This window comes from Rhinatrema bivittatum, chromosome 7 (genome assembly GCF_901001135.1).
Source record: "Rhinatrema bivittatum chromosome 7, aRhiBiv1.1, whole genome shotgun sequence".
Classification (NCBI taxonomy): Eukaryota; Metazoa; Chordata; class Amphibia; order Gymnophiona; family Rhinatrematidae; genus Rhinatrema; species Rhinatrema bivittatum.
In genome coordinates, this window is record NC_042621.1 from 142,362,986 (window position 1) to 142,379,427 (window position 16,442).

Here is a 16,442-nt window from a genome sequence, read left to right on the forward strand (position 1 = left end):
GTCATGCATAAAGATGGAGCCCTATTTTTCTTAGAGAAATCAATTGGGAATCCAGAACATCCCCATGCATGTAATGGGCTGAAACCAGGACTGTCTCAGCCCGTTCCCTTTGAGCTGGAGCTATATGCTCATCCTAGTTCCCACGCTTCTGCTTCTATACCATTGTGTGTGCAACATTCTTTGAGCAGTCATGTGATTGCTAGTGAAGCGAACAGCATGCAAACATTTCCCTTGCAAAGAATGACTCTAAAGCCAGCTTGGCTTTTCAGTGGCAGGGCTTGGTTTCAATTCCCAGGCCTGGTTTCTATTCCCTCAGCCTGCTGGGTCTGAGGATGCTGTGGGAGCAGCCTTCCCATCCCCTGGGGCAGGAGGCATCTCAACCATTGCTCATCGATGACACCTACTGGCTAGACTTAAGCTGCATGCGTATCAGGTTCCTGAGAGGATTGTGGTTTGTGGTCCCTGATCAAAGAATTGACTGAGCCAGGTGGGGGAGGGGGGTTATAAAATAGAGGACAACCTCCAGTAATTGAAAACTCATGATGTCATAGCCTAAGAGAGATTGGTTCTGATTAAGCAGGAAGATTCTGTCAGGACAGGGAAAAGAGTGAATCTGGTACATAATCGGGCAATCTCAAGTAATTGCTGTAATTGAATACAACTGCTTTAGTCTGCTTTCCTTCAGCAAGGTCCATATCTATTCTACTGCCCTTCCTTCCCTTGGCTATGCCTCTACCTCCTGCTCCTCTTTCTTTTTATTGGGATCCTGCTGGGTACTTGTGTTCTGGATTGGCCGCTGTCAGAGATAGGTTGCTGGGCTTGTTGAACCTTTGGCATTTCTTTTATTCTATGTGATTATATCCTGGCCTTCCCCACGCTGCTTCTCCAGTTTAGCCATCTCCATGCCGTCACTGTGCCTCTTCTTCTCTAACAGCTATTGCAATGCCTCTTTCACTTCATCTTTCCCTTATTTGTCCATCTTCTCTGCTCCTCTTCCACCTCCATACCAACAGAATGTATGTATCTTTCTTCCATTTCTTTTTCTTTGTACGTGCAGTTCCCTTCCTAGCCATGATCCAGGAATAAAACTGTGAACACCTGCTTTGTGTAATATAAGAGCTTGAGAAGCTGAGTTTTCTAACTGAACACTTCTTGGAAGCGTGAAGCTTCTGCATTTAACTGAAAGTGGATCTGTGAGGGACATGCTGTCAGTGGAAATGATAGCTAGCCCTAGCCCTGAGTCAGTAAGCTTTCCAGCTTGTAGTCAGACGCTCCTGATACATACTTTTGCTTCAAGCAATGCAAGATTTCTGAGCTATAGCAAAACACCAGGGACATTCACCTGGGGCTCTATTGCCCCTTTCTTTGTCTTTAGCAAAACTCTTTAGAAAATCAAGGCACAACATTTTTTTTTTTAAATTGGGCTTTAATAATTGCCAAAGCAAGAAATGTTAGAGTCTCTCTCTCTCTCTCGTATAAAACCTTTTCTTGGTATTGTGCCTGCAGTGTATTAATCAGAGCATGGAGCAAAAAATAGCATGGGTGTGATAAATATATTGTGCCTTGTGGAAATTACCTATGCGGGAGTAGGGAAAGTAGCCTAACCATGCCCCCTTTTTTTATGGTGGGTACCATTTCTGCTATATTTATAGCATTTGATAAATCTAGGGGAAAGTTTATTATCAGTTTATCGTCAATTTGATAGTACAGATCCTGGGCCTCATTTACTAAGCATTTTTCCCATAGACCCAGAATGGGGGAAAGCTTTAGTAAGCAGGCCCCCAGGTATTCAGTGTCACAGTTTAAGAAGAAAGTAATGATGAGCAAAGACCCTGAGGACTAACTTTTTTAAAGCATGTACATTAACATTTGGACTCTATCTTTTGCAACATGTATCTATGTTGATAGAAAAGTATGTTTTTATTGATTTTTATTGTTGTTCAGAATTGATTGTAATCCTATATTTTGGAAATGTTTTTATGTTGTGCCACACTTAGAATACTTTCTGTCACGTGGGTGACAAATATAATTAATAAATACAATACATTTTTTATTTTAACGAATGCATTTTGGATATATGAATCGTTGCATAGTATTTTTCTTTTCAATTTTTTTAAATTAAAGCTCTAAATAGAATTAACTAACATTCATACACATACCCATTGAAAGATGCATTAAGAAGTAAAGAAAACTTTGTCAATCTTTTCAGAATAAAAGTCCCAGCATTACTACTGACTTTGCAACATTGCTTTGCTTATGTAATTCATTTGGATATTGCATGCATATGAAAATTCTCTCTCACACTCAGACTACCACTGATTTTGAACTTGAAGAAAGTTATTCTCACTTTAATAAACAAGCTTTGCAAGACCAGCCCTTAAATTTTATGTATTTATATTCCACTTTTCAGGCATTTCAAAGCAGATTACATTCAGGTACTGTTGGTATTTCCCTGTTGTCAAAGGGCTCAATTCATCAAACTATCGCATGTGATAGGAAGAGGGGCATGTTTTAGAAAGTTTACTCGTATAGTTGTAAAATAATACAATTGTACTACCATTTCCTGGTACTACAAAAGGTACAACATTTTGGATAGTGATGACATTGTTTGTGTTACTGTATGAAATCTAAATTAGAAAAAGCCTGCGATGTCATCATCCATATGACATTGGATATGTTATTAAAGCTCCTTTTAAAAAACTCAGGGCAGTCTAAATGGTCTCTCTGGCCATAGAACCAGTTCTCCCCTCACACACCTTTCTGTTTGTACTAGAGAGTTCATTTCCAAATATGCAGCTGTGTTTCAAATCAGTTGTTCAGTCCAATCCAGTTCTTGCCTTTTAGTTTACAACACCAGTCAATTGAGGATGGAATGTATGGCCCAGCTTTTGTTAAAAGGGGACATTGTGGATGAGACTTGGATTTTGAGTGAGGAGGAGGTCCATAGAAGCTACTGACCCCGATCACGTAGAGGTATTTGTGAATCGACCTTCTCTCACTCATTCCATTTCTTCATTTTATTTCAGAGATGAGCAAACTTTAAAGGAGCAGATGGAGAATGTGAAGAGCCCAGACTCTGGATCTTACAAAAGCAAAGAAATCCCAATTTTGGCGAGGAAGACTGAAAACATGGCATATAATATGCCTCTGCGCTTCAGTACTGAGGCCTTGCGGCCCCAATCCAAGGGAAGCCCTCGTTTTGGCAACCTCAGCCACCATTCTTTCTTCTCTCGGCACAATCCCCACCCGCATCGAGTGACCCACATGCAAGGTTGGAAAGCTTAGGTCTGAGCCAACATTAAAAAGAAATCCGTCTTGATTTTCTGATCCACTCCTATTATTGCCCCACTGCATCTATGGGCTTACAGTTCCATTTTCTTAAACAGCAGTGCTATAAAGCCATAGATGCAAAACCAGGACTGGCTCAACCTTTCTCATATGACATGGAGTTATTTGGTTATCTTTGTAGTTATGCCATAAGTGACATGCATGAAATCTCAGGTTTAGGATAAGCCCTTTGATTTAACCATGCTTTATTTTATTTTACTACTGTGTATGCCTATGATATACAGTGTGAACAAAACTGAAAAATAAATACTGCAATTCTGGTGACCCAGTACTGAAGTAAGACAGAATGTATAGCATAGATCAGTACTTCTCAACCGGTGCTTGGCGATACACCGGTGTGTCGCCAAGCACCGGCAGGTGTGTTGCGTGCTCCCGGTCTCTCCTTCTGCTCTTCCTTCCCTGCTGCCGTTGCCACCGGGTTAACAGCACGTTCAAGCCCAATGGGAACGGCAGCGTTGTTAGAGGAATCTGTGGCACCCACGGCTGGCCTTTTCTTCTTCCCGCGCCTGCCCCGGAACAGGAAGTGATACACAGTGCAGTGCGCGGGAAGGAGAAGGAGCCGCATGGAAAAGTAGCGGCAGTGGTGGTGGCGGCAGCAGTATCGGCCCCCGTGCAGTAGCGTGGCCCGGAGCAATCGAAGCAGCCAGCAATCGGCAAAGGAGACAGCAGTATAAGCCTCCCGCGGCCGATGGGATTTTTCTTTCTTGGCCTGCAGGGGCTGGAGGAGGCTGCTGCAGCTATCATTTGTGCTGGGAGGGGGGGGGGGGGAGAGAGAGAAGACAGCCAGCCTGTAAGTGAGAGAATGTGTGTGTGTGATTGAGAGCATGTGTGTAATTGAGAGCATGTATTTGATTGAGAGCATGTGTGTAAGTGTGTGAAAGAGATCATGTGTGTGATTGAGAGAAACTGGTCAGAGAGGTGATGTGTGTATATGAGAGACAATAAAAGTGACTGGTCAGGGAGATGACTGAGTGTGTGTGACTGGGGTGTGTGTGTGTGAGAGAGAGAAAAAGCATGGGTATGTGAGAAAGCATGGGTATGTGAGAAAGCATGGGAGTAAGAAGCCTGGTGTTGTGGGGATGTGTGTGAAAGAAAGCATGGAACTGAGAAGCCTGTATATGTGAGAGAGAGAAATTGGGAGTGGGAAGCCTGTGTGTGTGTCCATGCATGATAGAGAGGCTGGTTGGTAAGGTAACGGTGTGTAAGAGGGAGAGCCTGGGGTGTGTGAATGTGAAAGAAAGTGATTAAGGGAATGAGAAGCCTGTGCATATGGAGTGAGTGAGCATGGGAATGAGAGAGAGACTGGTGTGTGTGTGTGTGTGTGTGTAAGAGAGAGAAAGTGATTATGGGAATGAGAAGCCTGTGCATGTGGAGAGAGTGCGCATGGGAGTGAGAAACCTGGGTGTGTGTGAGACACAGTATGGGAGTGAGAAGCCCGTATATGTAAGATAGAACACGGGAGTGGGAAGCCTGTGTGTGTGTATGGCATAAGAGAAACTGTTCAGGAAGATGACTGGTGTGTGTGTCAAAGACTGGTTGGGAGATGATTGGTGTGTGAGAGACAGAAACTGGTCATGGGGGTGTGACTGGTATGGTGTGTGTGTGAGAGACATGGGCCCAAAGGAAGAGGACCATGAGTAAAGAGCTTAGCCACTACTGCTGCTTCTGGTGTGTGCTACGGCCTGCATGGAAGAGGAGTAAGAGAGCTGCTGGAGGGGGTAAGTAAAGATGGCTTTTTAAGTTTATTTTTCTTGATTGACTGCCATTTTAATTATTTAATATTATGTGATGTGTCTGCTTTTTTGAACTATTTTATTGGTGTTTGGAGAATTTTTAATAGTTTAATAGTTTTTATGAGTTTTTAATTGTTGGATGTTTCATGTGCAGAGTATTGGATATGGGTAGCCCTGTATTGATCCTCATTACTAAGGTAGGGAAGTAGACAATGAATAATCTCTCAGGGATTATTGCTCTGTTTACTCCAATTAAAATATTTTAGGATAAGATGAGTTCCTTTAAATAATAAAGTAGTGAAAAAATGTGATAGTGATTGTCAAACACAGATACCAGATGCCAGCTTAACCTAAATCCATACTCTTGCATGGGGAATAGTGCAGTCCATTGAACCTTTCTAGGTTCACCCTTAGAGAAATTTAGGAAGCTCTACAGGAGATTGGGAGCGGGGAGAGCTAAAGTAGGCTCTTCTGCATGGAAGGATGCCCGTGAAGTCTGTGGGTTCTTTGGAGAGTTATCCTTACGTCATACCCTTCTATTCTGGATAGTGCTCCTTCACTGTTTGCCACCCTAGGCATTAGGGTTTGTGACTTGAGGAATTGTATGCCTTCGAGTAGAACCAACTTCACTTTATTTTGGACTACACCAGCATGCCACCTGTAAGTAGAATTCATTTGGCAAATGGCACCTATGATGGGAGAAGAGTGATGAACTTAAGATTTTGAGATGATAGCCTGGCAGTGACCATCTGATGGATTTCACTACTTGTGTTGAACATTGGTGGAATGTATTCTCTAGAAAACAGAATGCTATCAATATGGCCCTACAAGCAGATATCCCCAACATGAATCAAACCAGTGAGGAGAAGCTATACCTCCAACACAGAGGAGCATGGGAGGAGAGGTATGAAATATCTGTTCAACCAGAACAGGCATTCCTGGTAGCCTGTTTTGCAACATTTCGACTTCTAAATAAGGTACATGTCCTTGGGAAAAATAGACTGCATTGTGGAGTCTCAAGTTTGTGGTTATGGTAGAGAATACCATGGTCGACCAACAAATGTCTAATTCTCCATTTTTTGCCCTGTAAAAAACAGAACCCATGTGCCTGTGTTCAAGATTTAAATCAAGCACTGACTACAAATACAAAGAAGTTCAAAAGATTTCTCCCATTTCATCACTCCCAGTCTTTTAAGTTTAAACTGAAATCCTGGCTCTTACACTTAGCTGTTTCCTAGTTCATCATTTCATTGTTTTATACCACTTTTTGATTGTCAGTGTATGCCTGTACAAGATGCCTTGGGTAAGGCATATAATAAAAGTACAATGAATTAATAAATACACGTATGTAATGCTCTCTGTTGCATGGGGTTCTGCAAATGGAGCCAGAGATTTCTCCTCTAAAGAAAAAAAACTATGAAAAATAGAAAAAAATTACTTTTTTTGGTTTGCTTTTTATTCATAATTTATTAGATGATCATAATTTATTAGATGATATCCATCCAAAACAATGCATTGGTGTAGTGACTTGTCCGTTCTTCTTTCTTATCACATCTCAAAATCCATGGAATGGCATGTAACCATTGGATAAAATCACAGAAAGTACTAAGGAAGCCAGAATTTGTACCTATTTCTGATTGTTTTCTGATTCTTTTTTAAAAGATCATTAACGAAGTTGATTCAGTTCTGGACCTGCCATTACAGAAAGATTGTCAGAATGAGTTCTTTTCCAGTGCAATTTTTCTACTGCTCCTCACTTTCCTCTCTTGCTTACCATACCAAGTAGGGCTGTGCAGGTCAAAAAATATTGTTTTGTGTCATTTTGTTTCATTGGGAGGAGTTTTTTATCTGAATTTCGTTTCAATGTTTTGTTTTTTTTCTTTTTTATTCACTATGGGCCTCATTTTCTAAAGTATCGCAGGCCTGCAATACTTTAGGGAATGAGGGACGGGGGGCCGAAACGGGGGGCGGGCCTGCGCTAGCCGGCAGCGATCGAACCGTCGCGATGCGATCGCTGCCGGTTTTGCACCCAATAGCACCACCATAGAAGGTGAAGCTATTGGGCACGAATTCGGACACGAAAAGGGCTTTACCTTTTCGTCGTCCACGGCGTCTTCGCAGAGTCGGCCCTGGTGACGCCCCGACTCCTCCTCTTCTGGGGCCGACTCCCCCCCATTTTGTATCGCATACGATAAGGGACTTTTCGAGTGCGAAACGTCCCTTATCGCATGCGATCCCTCTGGAGAATGAGGCCCCATATTTGCAAATAGAATGAACTATTCAGAAATAGTGTGTATTTGCAAACAGTGTGCACTATTTGCGGAAACAAAAATGAAAAAATAAAATGTGAATTTTGGCAGGATTTGTTTTATGGGTTTCTTTTGAAAATGATACAAACTGAAATAAGGGTGTTTATTGCATGTTTTCATTTTGTTTTCAAATGAATGCACATAACTAATACCAAGCCAGTACCTATAGTATAATGAAATTAAATGTTAGAGGCTATAGATTTTTATAATTGGACTAGTTGATCACAGATAAAATGTTACTTAACTAACTAGTGTCAGCATCGACATGTGGAAGGGATTTAATTGCAAACCCAGAATCTTGATATATTGTTTATTTGCTCATTAATGTTTCCATTTTGTTTTCTTTTTCATTCCAGGATTGAATGGAATCCCTATCTGTATTGTCAATGATGAGTGGTCTGTCTCAAGTGCCCTTTATCCTCATCCAATGATAAGAAGCCAAATTCCCTTTAATGTACTGGGTGTGCCCAGTGCCCAGATGCCAATAGGGGACCCACATGGAAACATGGTCCCGCAGTTCAGAACAGGTTTGTATTATTAGTTATGAAAACTGGATAGGATGATCGCTTCATGAGGCAAAATAAGAAAGACTAGAGAAAGGAAAGGAGATCTACTTCCTCCTAGGTGCAACTAAGGAGCAACTGAGCTTGAGAGTCAAAAGATGATCTTGCTCCTGCCTTTCCAGTTACTATCATCTAATTGCAATAAGGAGACTGTGGTTCAGGAAAAGGAGCCAGATTGGTAGAAAGATTTGAAAGGAATCATGACAACTGGAAGTGAGAGCAGATGGGTGTTCTCTAGCATTAACAAATAATTATTGTACATAGAGAAGGCAGTTTGAAACAAAATTTGTTACATGAAAATTCAAAGCTGCAGCCTGTACGTTTGCGGTTAGTTCCTGATTGGGGTATAAATTTACTATTGTGCAAATCTTGAATTCATTACCTTTTCTGATTTATAGGATGCAAAATTGTAGAAAACAAGGAAGAAGGATAGAGAAGAAACACATTTAGAATTTGAAAAGCAAGTTGATCACTAACCTATTTCTTTATTTTTAGGATTCCATTTTTGCCCTTTCACCTGTTCCAACCACATTTTAGTAGAAAGCTGAACCAGCAAATTGGTGTCCACTACAACATTTTGCAGATCGGTAGATAGTCACATGGATAACTAAAATTCATATGAAAGCAGTGATGCTTCCTGTAACATTTGGTTGGCTATGGGATGGAACCACGACCGGCCGCATTTACCCCCAAATGCCTCCAATGCAGCCAATGCGGTTGAGACACCACCATGATGCTCTTTCCCCTCAGCCTTCCTAGACATGCTATCACATAAAAGGCCCTGCAGCTGGAAACGCTATTGCTGGTGCCCAGTGATAATGTCTCACGGCAGGGTATTTAAACCCCAGCTGCACTACAAGTAATTGCCTCAGGTCCTCCTGCAGCCTTGCATGTTGCTCTTGCTATCTTTGCCTTGTATTTGCTTTGTTGTTGCCTTATCCCTGCCTTGCTTTATCATTGCCTTGCCTTGCCTACTCTTATCATAAGGATCCCAATACAGATCCCTGAGGCACTCCACTGTCCACTGCCTTCCACTGAGAAAATTGTCCATTTAATCCTACTCTCTGTTTCCTGTCTTTTAGCCAGTTTGCAATCCATGAAAGGACATCGCCACCTATCCCATGACTTTTTACTTTTCCTAGAAGCCTCTCATGAGGAACTTTGTCAAACACCTTCTGAAATTCCAAGTATACTATATCTACCGGTTCACCTTTATCTACATGTTTATTAACTTCAAAAAAGTGAAGCAGATTTGTGAGGCAAGACTTGCCCTGGGTAAAGCCATGCTGACTTTGTTCCATTAAACCATGTCTTTCTATATGTTCTGTGATTTTGATGTCTACCCCCATTCGCTCCTGAAATGGCTGCCCTGACAAATTGCAACATAGAAAACCTGGCATGAGGATTTATCCGCCCTGCATTCTCTTCAGCATGGGCAAGCTTCTTCTTTGTAGGAAGAAAGGATGGATGCCTCAGGCCGTGGATCGACTACAGGGGTTTCAATGCATAATTCATAAAAATAAATACCCCATTACCCTTAATAACAGATCTTTTTGATCATCTGAGTGGGGCACAAATGTTTACCAAACTGGACCTCAGGGGACCCTATAACCTCATCTGGATATCGAAGGGGATGAATGGAAAGCAGCATTCAGTACCCAGGATGGATATTATGAATGCCTAATAATGCCATTCGGCCTTTGCAAAGCCTCTGTCATCTTTCAACACATGGTTAATGAAATCTTAGAGACTTCCTCTACTCTCTCGTCATAGTATACCTAGATGACATTCTCATTTTCTCACACTTCCTGACTCAGTACCATGAGCATGTAAAACAAGTACTTAAGAGGCTCTGCGAGAATCATCTGTATGCCAAGCTCGAGAAATGCATCTTCGAGCAGGGGGATCTATCTCTCCTGGTCTATATTATTTGCTTTCAAAAATAAATAAATCAGAATACAGGATATAAAAATAGTCTAAATCAAAATAACAAAAATATTGAAAAAAGTGAAGAAACAAAGCCATATAGATCACTAGCAACTGTTCCTGTTCTACGCCTGAGCGGCGAGCCTTTTTATTGGTACATCTACTCTTGTTTTGAGCAGAATTTCCCTAGAAATTCACTGTAAGTGTCCCTTCCACATACACACACCCTCATACAGGCTCCCTCACTCTCTGGCACACACACATCCCCTCATATAGGCTCCCTCTCTGAAACCCACAGTCAAGCATCCCGCGCACTCCCCCTCTTACCAACCAAGCTGTCTCTCGCACTCCCCCACACCCTCTCTCCTCTCTCTCACACACACATTCTCTCTCACAGCATCCCCCTCCCCTCATATAGGCTCCATCTCTCTGAAACCCACACTCAAGCATCCCCCCATCCACCCTCTCTTACCTCCCATGCTCTCTCTCACACCCTCCCCACCCCCTCTCACCAACCATGCTCTCTGTCACCCCCTCCTCTCTCACACACACATTCTCTCTCACCGGCATCCCCCCATGCTCTCTCTCACACCCTCCTGCTCTTTCTCACCCTCCCCTCCCCGACACACATTCTCTCTCACCGACATGCCTCGGGACCTGCGCTGTTCGCGGTGAAGATGAAGGCCTGGTGCGCCATTCGCGGCGAAGATGAAGGCCAGGGGCGCCGTTCGTGGCACACGGGGGCCTTCCATTTTCGCCTTGAGCAGAAAATAGCAGCGGAGACCCAAGCATGCCGTGAATGGAGCACGTCCCGTGGCACATGCTCCGTTCATGGCGAAGATGAAGGCCCGGGCGTGCCGATCGCGGCACATGGGGGCCTTCCCTTTTCGCCATGAATGGCATGCCGGGCCTTCTTCCTCGCCGTGAACGGAGCATGTGCCACGGGACGCGCTCCGTTCGCGGCATGCCAGGGTCTCCTCTGCTATATTCTGCCTGGCCCGCGATGGCCGCTGTCCTTCGTACCTCTGGCGTGTTTGAGCCTCCAAGGCGGCCAGGGAGCCGCCTGCGCCATCTATCGGTGGGCTGGGGAACATGCGCGAGCACTGATGGACACACTACCAAGCCTGATATATTATGGATGACATCAGAAATATGAGATGTTAATAGATGTACATCCACTCCCTCTCGCCATGCAATAGGCTACAAGCAGTATCATTTCAAACACCTTAGATATCATTCATTTGCTGGTTCTGATCTCATAAATAACTATTAAGGGAAGCTTAGCAACTCTTATTATAGCCATTAACAAAAAAAATTAATTTCAAAGTGTGTATCTCCCGCCACTACAACACATGTAACCCATTCTAAACTCCCAAAATCAACTTAAACACTTATCTTGCACTTTTGAAGAACCTGTGAAAATCCCTGTGAAACGGCCGAAGAAGACTCAAGCTTCCTGACATGAGCCCATGTTTTGGTGGGCCAAACTTCCTACTTCAGGGGCAATATACAGGAGTGGGTGAAAGCATAAAGAAGGTGAACAGTCTATTGAAAAACCAACAAAATTGAAAATGTTAAAAAACAAATACTTATCAAAAAAATGTACATACAATGTATCAAAATTCCATGTCAATCTATAGGCATACCCACCTTCAAACTAGTATTGAACGATGAATAAATGTGAAAGATAACTGTGAAACGCTCAACAAAAACTGGTCGAGCAACTCTCTTAGACATAGGTGTTTTTGAAACCTTGCCGACCAATCCAAACAGGAGGAACTTAATGGGAGAGGCAAGAGAATAGCTCTTAAAAACGAGCGGACGTGAGGGAGAACTGTGGAGCAAAAACAATCCAACATGGTAGAATGAAAGGACCGAGCTACTTGAAAGAAAGCACTATCATGAAAGCGGACGTGATAGACAACCCTATTGGCTAACACTTCTCCCATTCAAATGCCTTGTTAAGCTCGCAAGGGTGAACTGTCTCCAAACAAAAGATCCACCATTGTTCTTTGTGGATCAAAATAGAATCTAAATCACCCCCTCAAGAACCAGCCTGAAGCACCTCCAAAACCTCAAATGTAAAATCAGAAAAAGTGTGCCCCCATTCTAAACAGTGGACCCCCAAATGAGCCTTTAAATGACAAAATTTAATGGCGCTACGGTGTTCAATGATGTGGGTTCATATGGAGCGCATGGTTTTACCTACATAGATTAACCAACAAGTGCACCACATGATGTAAACTGCACAAGAAGAATCGCAAGATGTAACAGATTTAAACGTAAAGTTAGAAAGATGTTCCAAAGATAAATGGTCACCATTAAAAGATTGTGCACATGCAGAGCATTTACCATAAGAATAATGTCCCATCTTACCAGCTGACTGATTGTAAGAGTGCGGATAACACATTGAAATCGTCGGTTCAGTGTGCTGCGGCAGTCAAAAAAGCAAACAGAATGTTGGGAATTATTAGAAAGGGAATGGTGAAAACAACAGAAAATGTCATAATGCCTCTGTATCGCTCCATGGTGAGACCACACCTTGAATACTGTGTACAATTCTGGTCGCCGCATCTCAAAAAAGATATAATTGCGATGGAGAAGGTACAGAGAAGGGCTACCAAAATGATAAGGGGAATGGAACTGCTCCCCTATGAGGAAAGACTAAAGAGGTTAGGACTTTTCAGCTTGGAGAAGAGATGGCTGAGGGGGGATGATCAGTGTTGATTAAAGGAGAAATGAGGTTCAGTTGGTGTCTGGAAAGGCTTTCATAAATAGCCAGGTTTTAAGTCTTTTCCTAAATGTTGGAAGGCAGGGTTCCTGTCTCAGATCTGGTGGGATGGAGTTCCATAGAGTAGGTCCTGCCGTGGAGATGTCTCTGAGAGTAATATGCTGATAGGTTTTGGAAGGAGGAACCTGTAGTGAATCTCTATAGAACTCTCTGATCGGTCTGGCTGAGGTATGTTTTTTAAATGGAATTTGAATTTGAAGGTTAAGCAGAGAGAGATGATGGATAGCTTTGTAGATGGTGGTAATGGACTTATATAAGATTCTAAAATGAACTGGCAGCCAGTGCAAGTCTTTGAGAATAGGAGAGATGTGGTCTCTTCTTCTTGTGTTTGTCAATATTCTGGCCGCCGTGTTCTGAACCATCTGGAGGGGTTTAGTGTGAAAAGATGGGAGACCTAAAAGAATGGAGTTGCAATAATCTAACTTAGAGAAGATTATTGATTGCAAGACTGTTCTGTAGTCATGGGTGTGGAAAAGTGGTTTAATTCTTTTTAAGACGTGAAGTTTATGAAAGCAGTCCTTGGTTGTTTGATTAATGAATGCTTTTAGGGTTAGCCGATTATCAATGATGGCTCCTAGGTCTCTTACTTGTGATGTTTGAAAGCCGGTTGGTGGATTTGCGGAGAGATTATGGTTTTCTGGCGAAATTAGAAGTAGTTCGCTTTTAGAAGAATTTAGGATTAGATTTAGACTGGAGAGGAGGTTGTCAATTTTTAGAAGGCAATTTTCCTAGTGTTTAATAGTTTTTGTGAGGGATTCTTTGATGGGGATGACGATCTGGACGTCATCCGCGTATAGAAAGTATTTGAGGTTCAGTTTGGTTAATAGTTGACATAGTGGGAGGAGGTAAATGTTAAAGAGTGTGGGAGAAAGGGAGGAGCCCTGCAGAACTCCTAGCGTGGAAGGATAGAACTGAGATTCTTTGTTGTGCATTTTGACCTTGTATCCTCTGTTCCCCAAGAAAGATTTGAACCAGGCAAGTGCAGAGCCAGTTATTCCAATATTTGCTAATTGAATAAGGAGGAGGGAGTGATTAACAGTATCAAAGGCTGCTGAGAGGTCGAGAAGTATCAGTAATTAGGCATGACCTTTATCGAGGCCCATAATGAGGTAATCTGTTAGGGATATGAGAAGTGATTCGGTGCTTAAAGCTTTTCGGAAGCCATATTGGGTGGGGAATAATATTTTGTGGTCTTCGAGGTAATCTGATAATCTGCTGTTAACTAGTTTTTCCATTACCTTAGCTATGAAAGGGAGGTTGGAGATTGGGCGAAAGTTGGAAGGATCTTTGGGATTTAAATTAGGTTTTTTTAAGAGTGGTTTGATGGAGGCAGTTTTCAGGTTGTCTGGATAGATTCCTTGGGCTAAAGAACAATTGATAATGTCAGTCAGGGCTTTGGAGATGGTATCTGGTATTAGCAGCAGTAGTTTGGAAGGAATATGGTCAAATGGGTGAGAGGAGGGTTTCATTCTCTTCAAAACTGATTGGGTCTCTGAAGTTGAAATAGGTTCGAAGGCTTGAATAGAAATGCCTTTGCAGGGATGGAGGTATGCGCTAGGAGGCGCTAAGGTATTAGGCTTCAGCTGTGATTGCAGGTTGGATATTTTGTTACTGAAGAAGTTGGCCAATTCCTCTGGTTTTTCGTGCGCTTGGTTGAGTGGAATGTCCAGTGGGTTGACTTGAGTTAAATTCGAAACGTAAGTAAAGAGGGCTTTTGAATCGAAGATGAGGTGATGGATCTTGTGAGCGTAGAAGTCCCTTTTTGTTTTTAATGTAGTGCTCTTGTATAGGTGGAGGGCGAGTTTGTAAGCCGAGAGGGAGGTCGGAGATGGTGCTTTACGCCATTTACTTTCTTTTAGCTGAAGGGAGTGTTTGAGTTTTTGAAGTTCTTCGTTAAACCAGGGTTGTCTATTGGAGGCTTTGTGTTTCGGTTTTTTTGTTGCCAGTGGACAGAGTTTGTTTGCTGCTGATACTGTGATGTTGGACCAGGAGTGGAGAGCTGAGTTAGGCGTAGAGATGTCTATGAGAGAGAGTTCTAGGACAAGGTGTTTGTGTAGTTCATTGGATGAACAAAGTTTTCTGTAGATAAATTGGGGTTGAGGATCATGTTTGTTGCTTGATTGAGCCAGAGAAAAAGTGGTAGAGATTAATGCGTGGTCTGACCAGGGGACTGATTTGCATATGGGTGGTGCTGAATGTGAGATGCCTGAGTTTACAAAAATGAGATCCAAAGTGTGACCTGCTCTGTGGGTGGGATTGTTGATTATCTGCTTGAATCCCATAGCGGTCATGGCGTTTAGGAAAGTTTCGCAGTTTGTAGAGGGAGAGGGTCGTCAACATGTAAGTTGAAATCACCCAGTATAATGGCTGGAGACTCCAGGTTTAGGTGAGTCGCTATTAATTCTAGAATGGGAGAGGCGTCTGAGTCCAAAAGTCCTGGAGGTGCATAAACTAGAATGATTTGTAGGAGGTCAGATTTGAAGAAGCCGGCTTCAATTTTTGTAGGAGAGTAGATTGCCTTCTTTCCACCTTTCTTCGATTGAAAACTCCAACTACAAAGTTTTCACCTCATTTCTTTGGCCTATTTCTACTCACTCGACAGGTTGAGCCAGCCATGTACCAATCAGTGGCATAGCCAGAATTGATTTTTTGCATGGGCACAAGGTTAACATGTGTGGGCTGTAAGCATGCAGGTCTGAGACCTAGTTATATTCTTATTGATAAATAATGCCATATACTGCACCCTACAATGACTTTCTAAGTAGTTTGCAACAGCCATTATGCATCATACATGAAACTTTAAAATATTTTACCTCAATTATTTCAAGCACTTACCAGCAATAAAAATTCCTTATTAATCTGTATTAATTTATTTTATATTGATTGCAATTTATAAATGCACAAATATATCATGTGAAAAGCAAAGAAAACAATCAGATCCAATCAATCATGTAATGAAACAAACATTAATGTATTCTTTCATGAATTCTTTTTGCAGAAACTTAGAAATCTTCATAACTACATTAAATATCATTAATCATCAGAACAGTTCAGAGTGGAGTTAGAACAATTCACATCACAACTAACATGAAAAAAAAATTCAAATTCTGGTATCAACAAAAAATATCCCTCCATTGCTATTGGAGGGATATCCAGCACAAACCCCTGCAAAGACAGAGACATCTAGAACCTTGCCTTGCCATACAGTCACAGCACTGACTCTCAGGATACAAATAATAGCAACCTTATGAAAAAGCAGCAATGCAAATACTACACCAGCCCTAGAACATTAATACATCACCTACTGGAATAACAAAACAAGCTGGACTACTACAGAGAAAATACATGCGAGCAGAATTCAGTCTCACATACACACAAGCAAAAGAGAGACCGACCTTTACTTAATAGAGAAATAAGAGACAACAAATTAGAACAGAGATATGCAGACAAAACCATTATAGAAAGCCTGAGAAACTAGACTGTGAACAGTGGAATACTGAAGAAAGAGCAAAATACAAAAATATAATAAATTCACATTCCGAAACATGGCATATTCAAATTTCCAAAATCTCAAAATAAATTTTTGTTTACCTTTGTTGTCTTATCTTTGTACTTTTCTAATCAGTTGGTCCTGTTATCTTTTTCCCATTTTTCCCTTGTTGCTCATTTCATAATTCCTTTTCAGTTCTCTTTTCTCCTTCTGTCTTCTTCCCCTCTTCCCTTACACACACACACACACACACACTTTCTATCACAGACTCCTTCACACGCA

General features: G+C 42.0%; 1 protein-coding gene across 1 annotated transcript in view; it reads left to right on the forward strand.

The window, feature by feature from the left end:
* TBATA (thymus, brain and testes associated) overlaps positions 1 to 16,442 on the forward strand; it is a 136,027-nt gene that overhangs the window by 31,040 nt on the left and 88,545 nt on the right. Inside the window, exons 3-4 of the mRNA XM_029609296.1 lie at positions 3,027 to 3,271; positions 7,747 to 7,917. Of these exons, the coding sequence (XP_029465156.1) occupies positions 3,027 to 3,271; positions 7,747 to 7,917 (416 nt within the window). The remainder of the gene's footprint in view (positions 1 to 3,026; positions 3,272 to 7,746; positions 7,918 to 16,442) is intronic.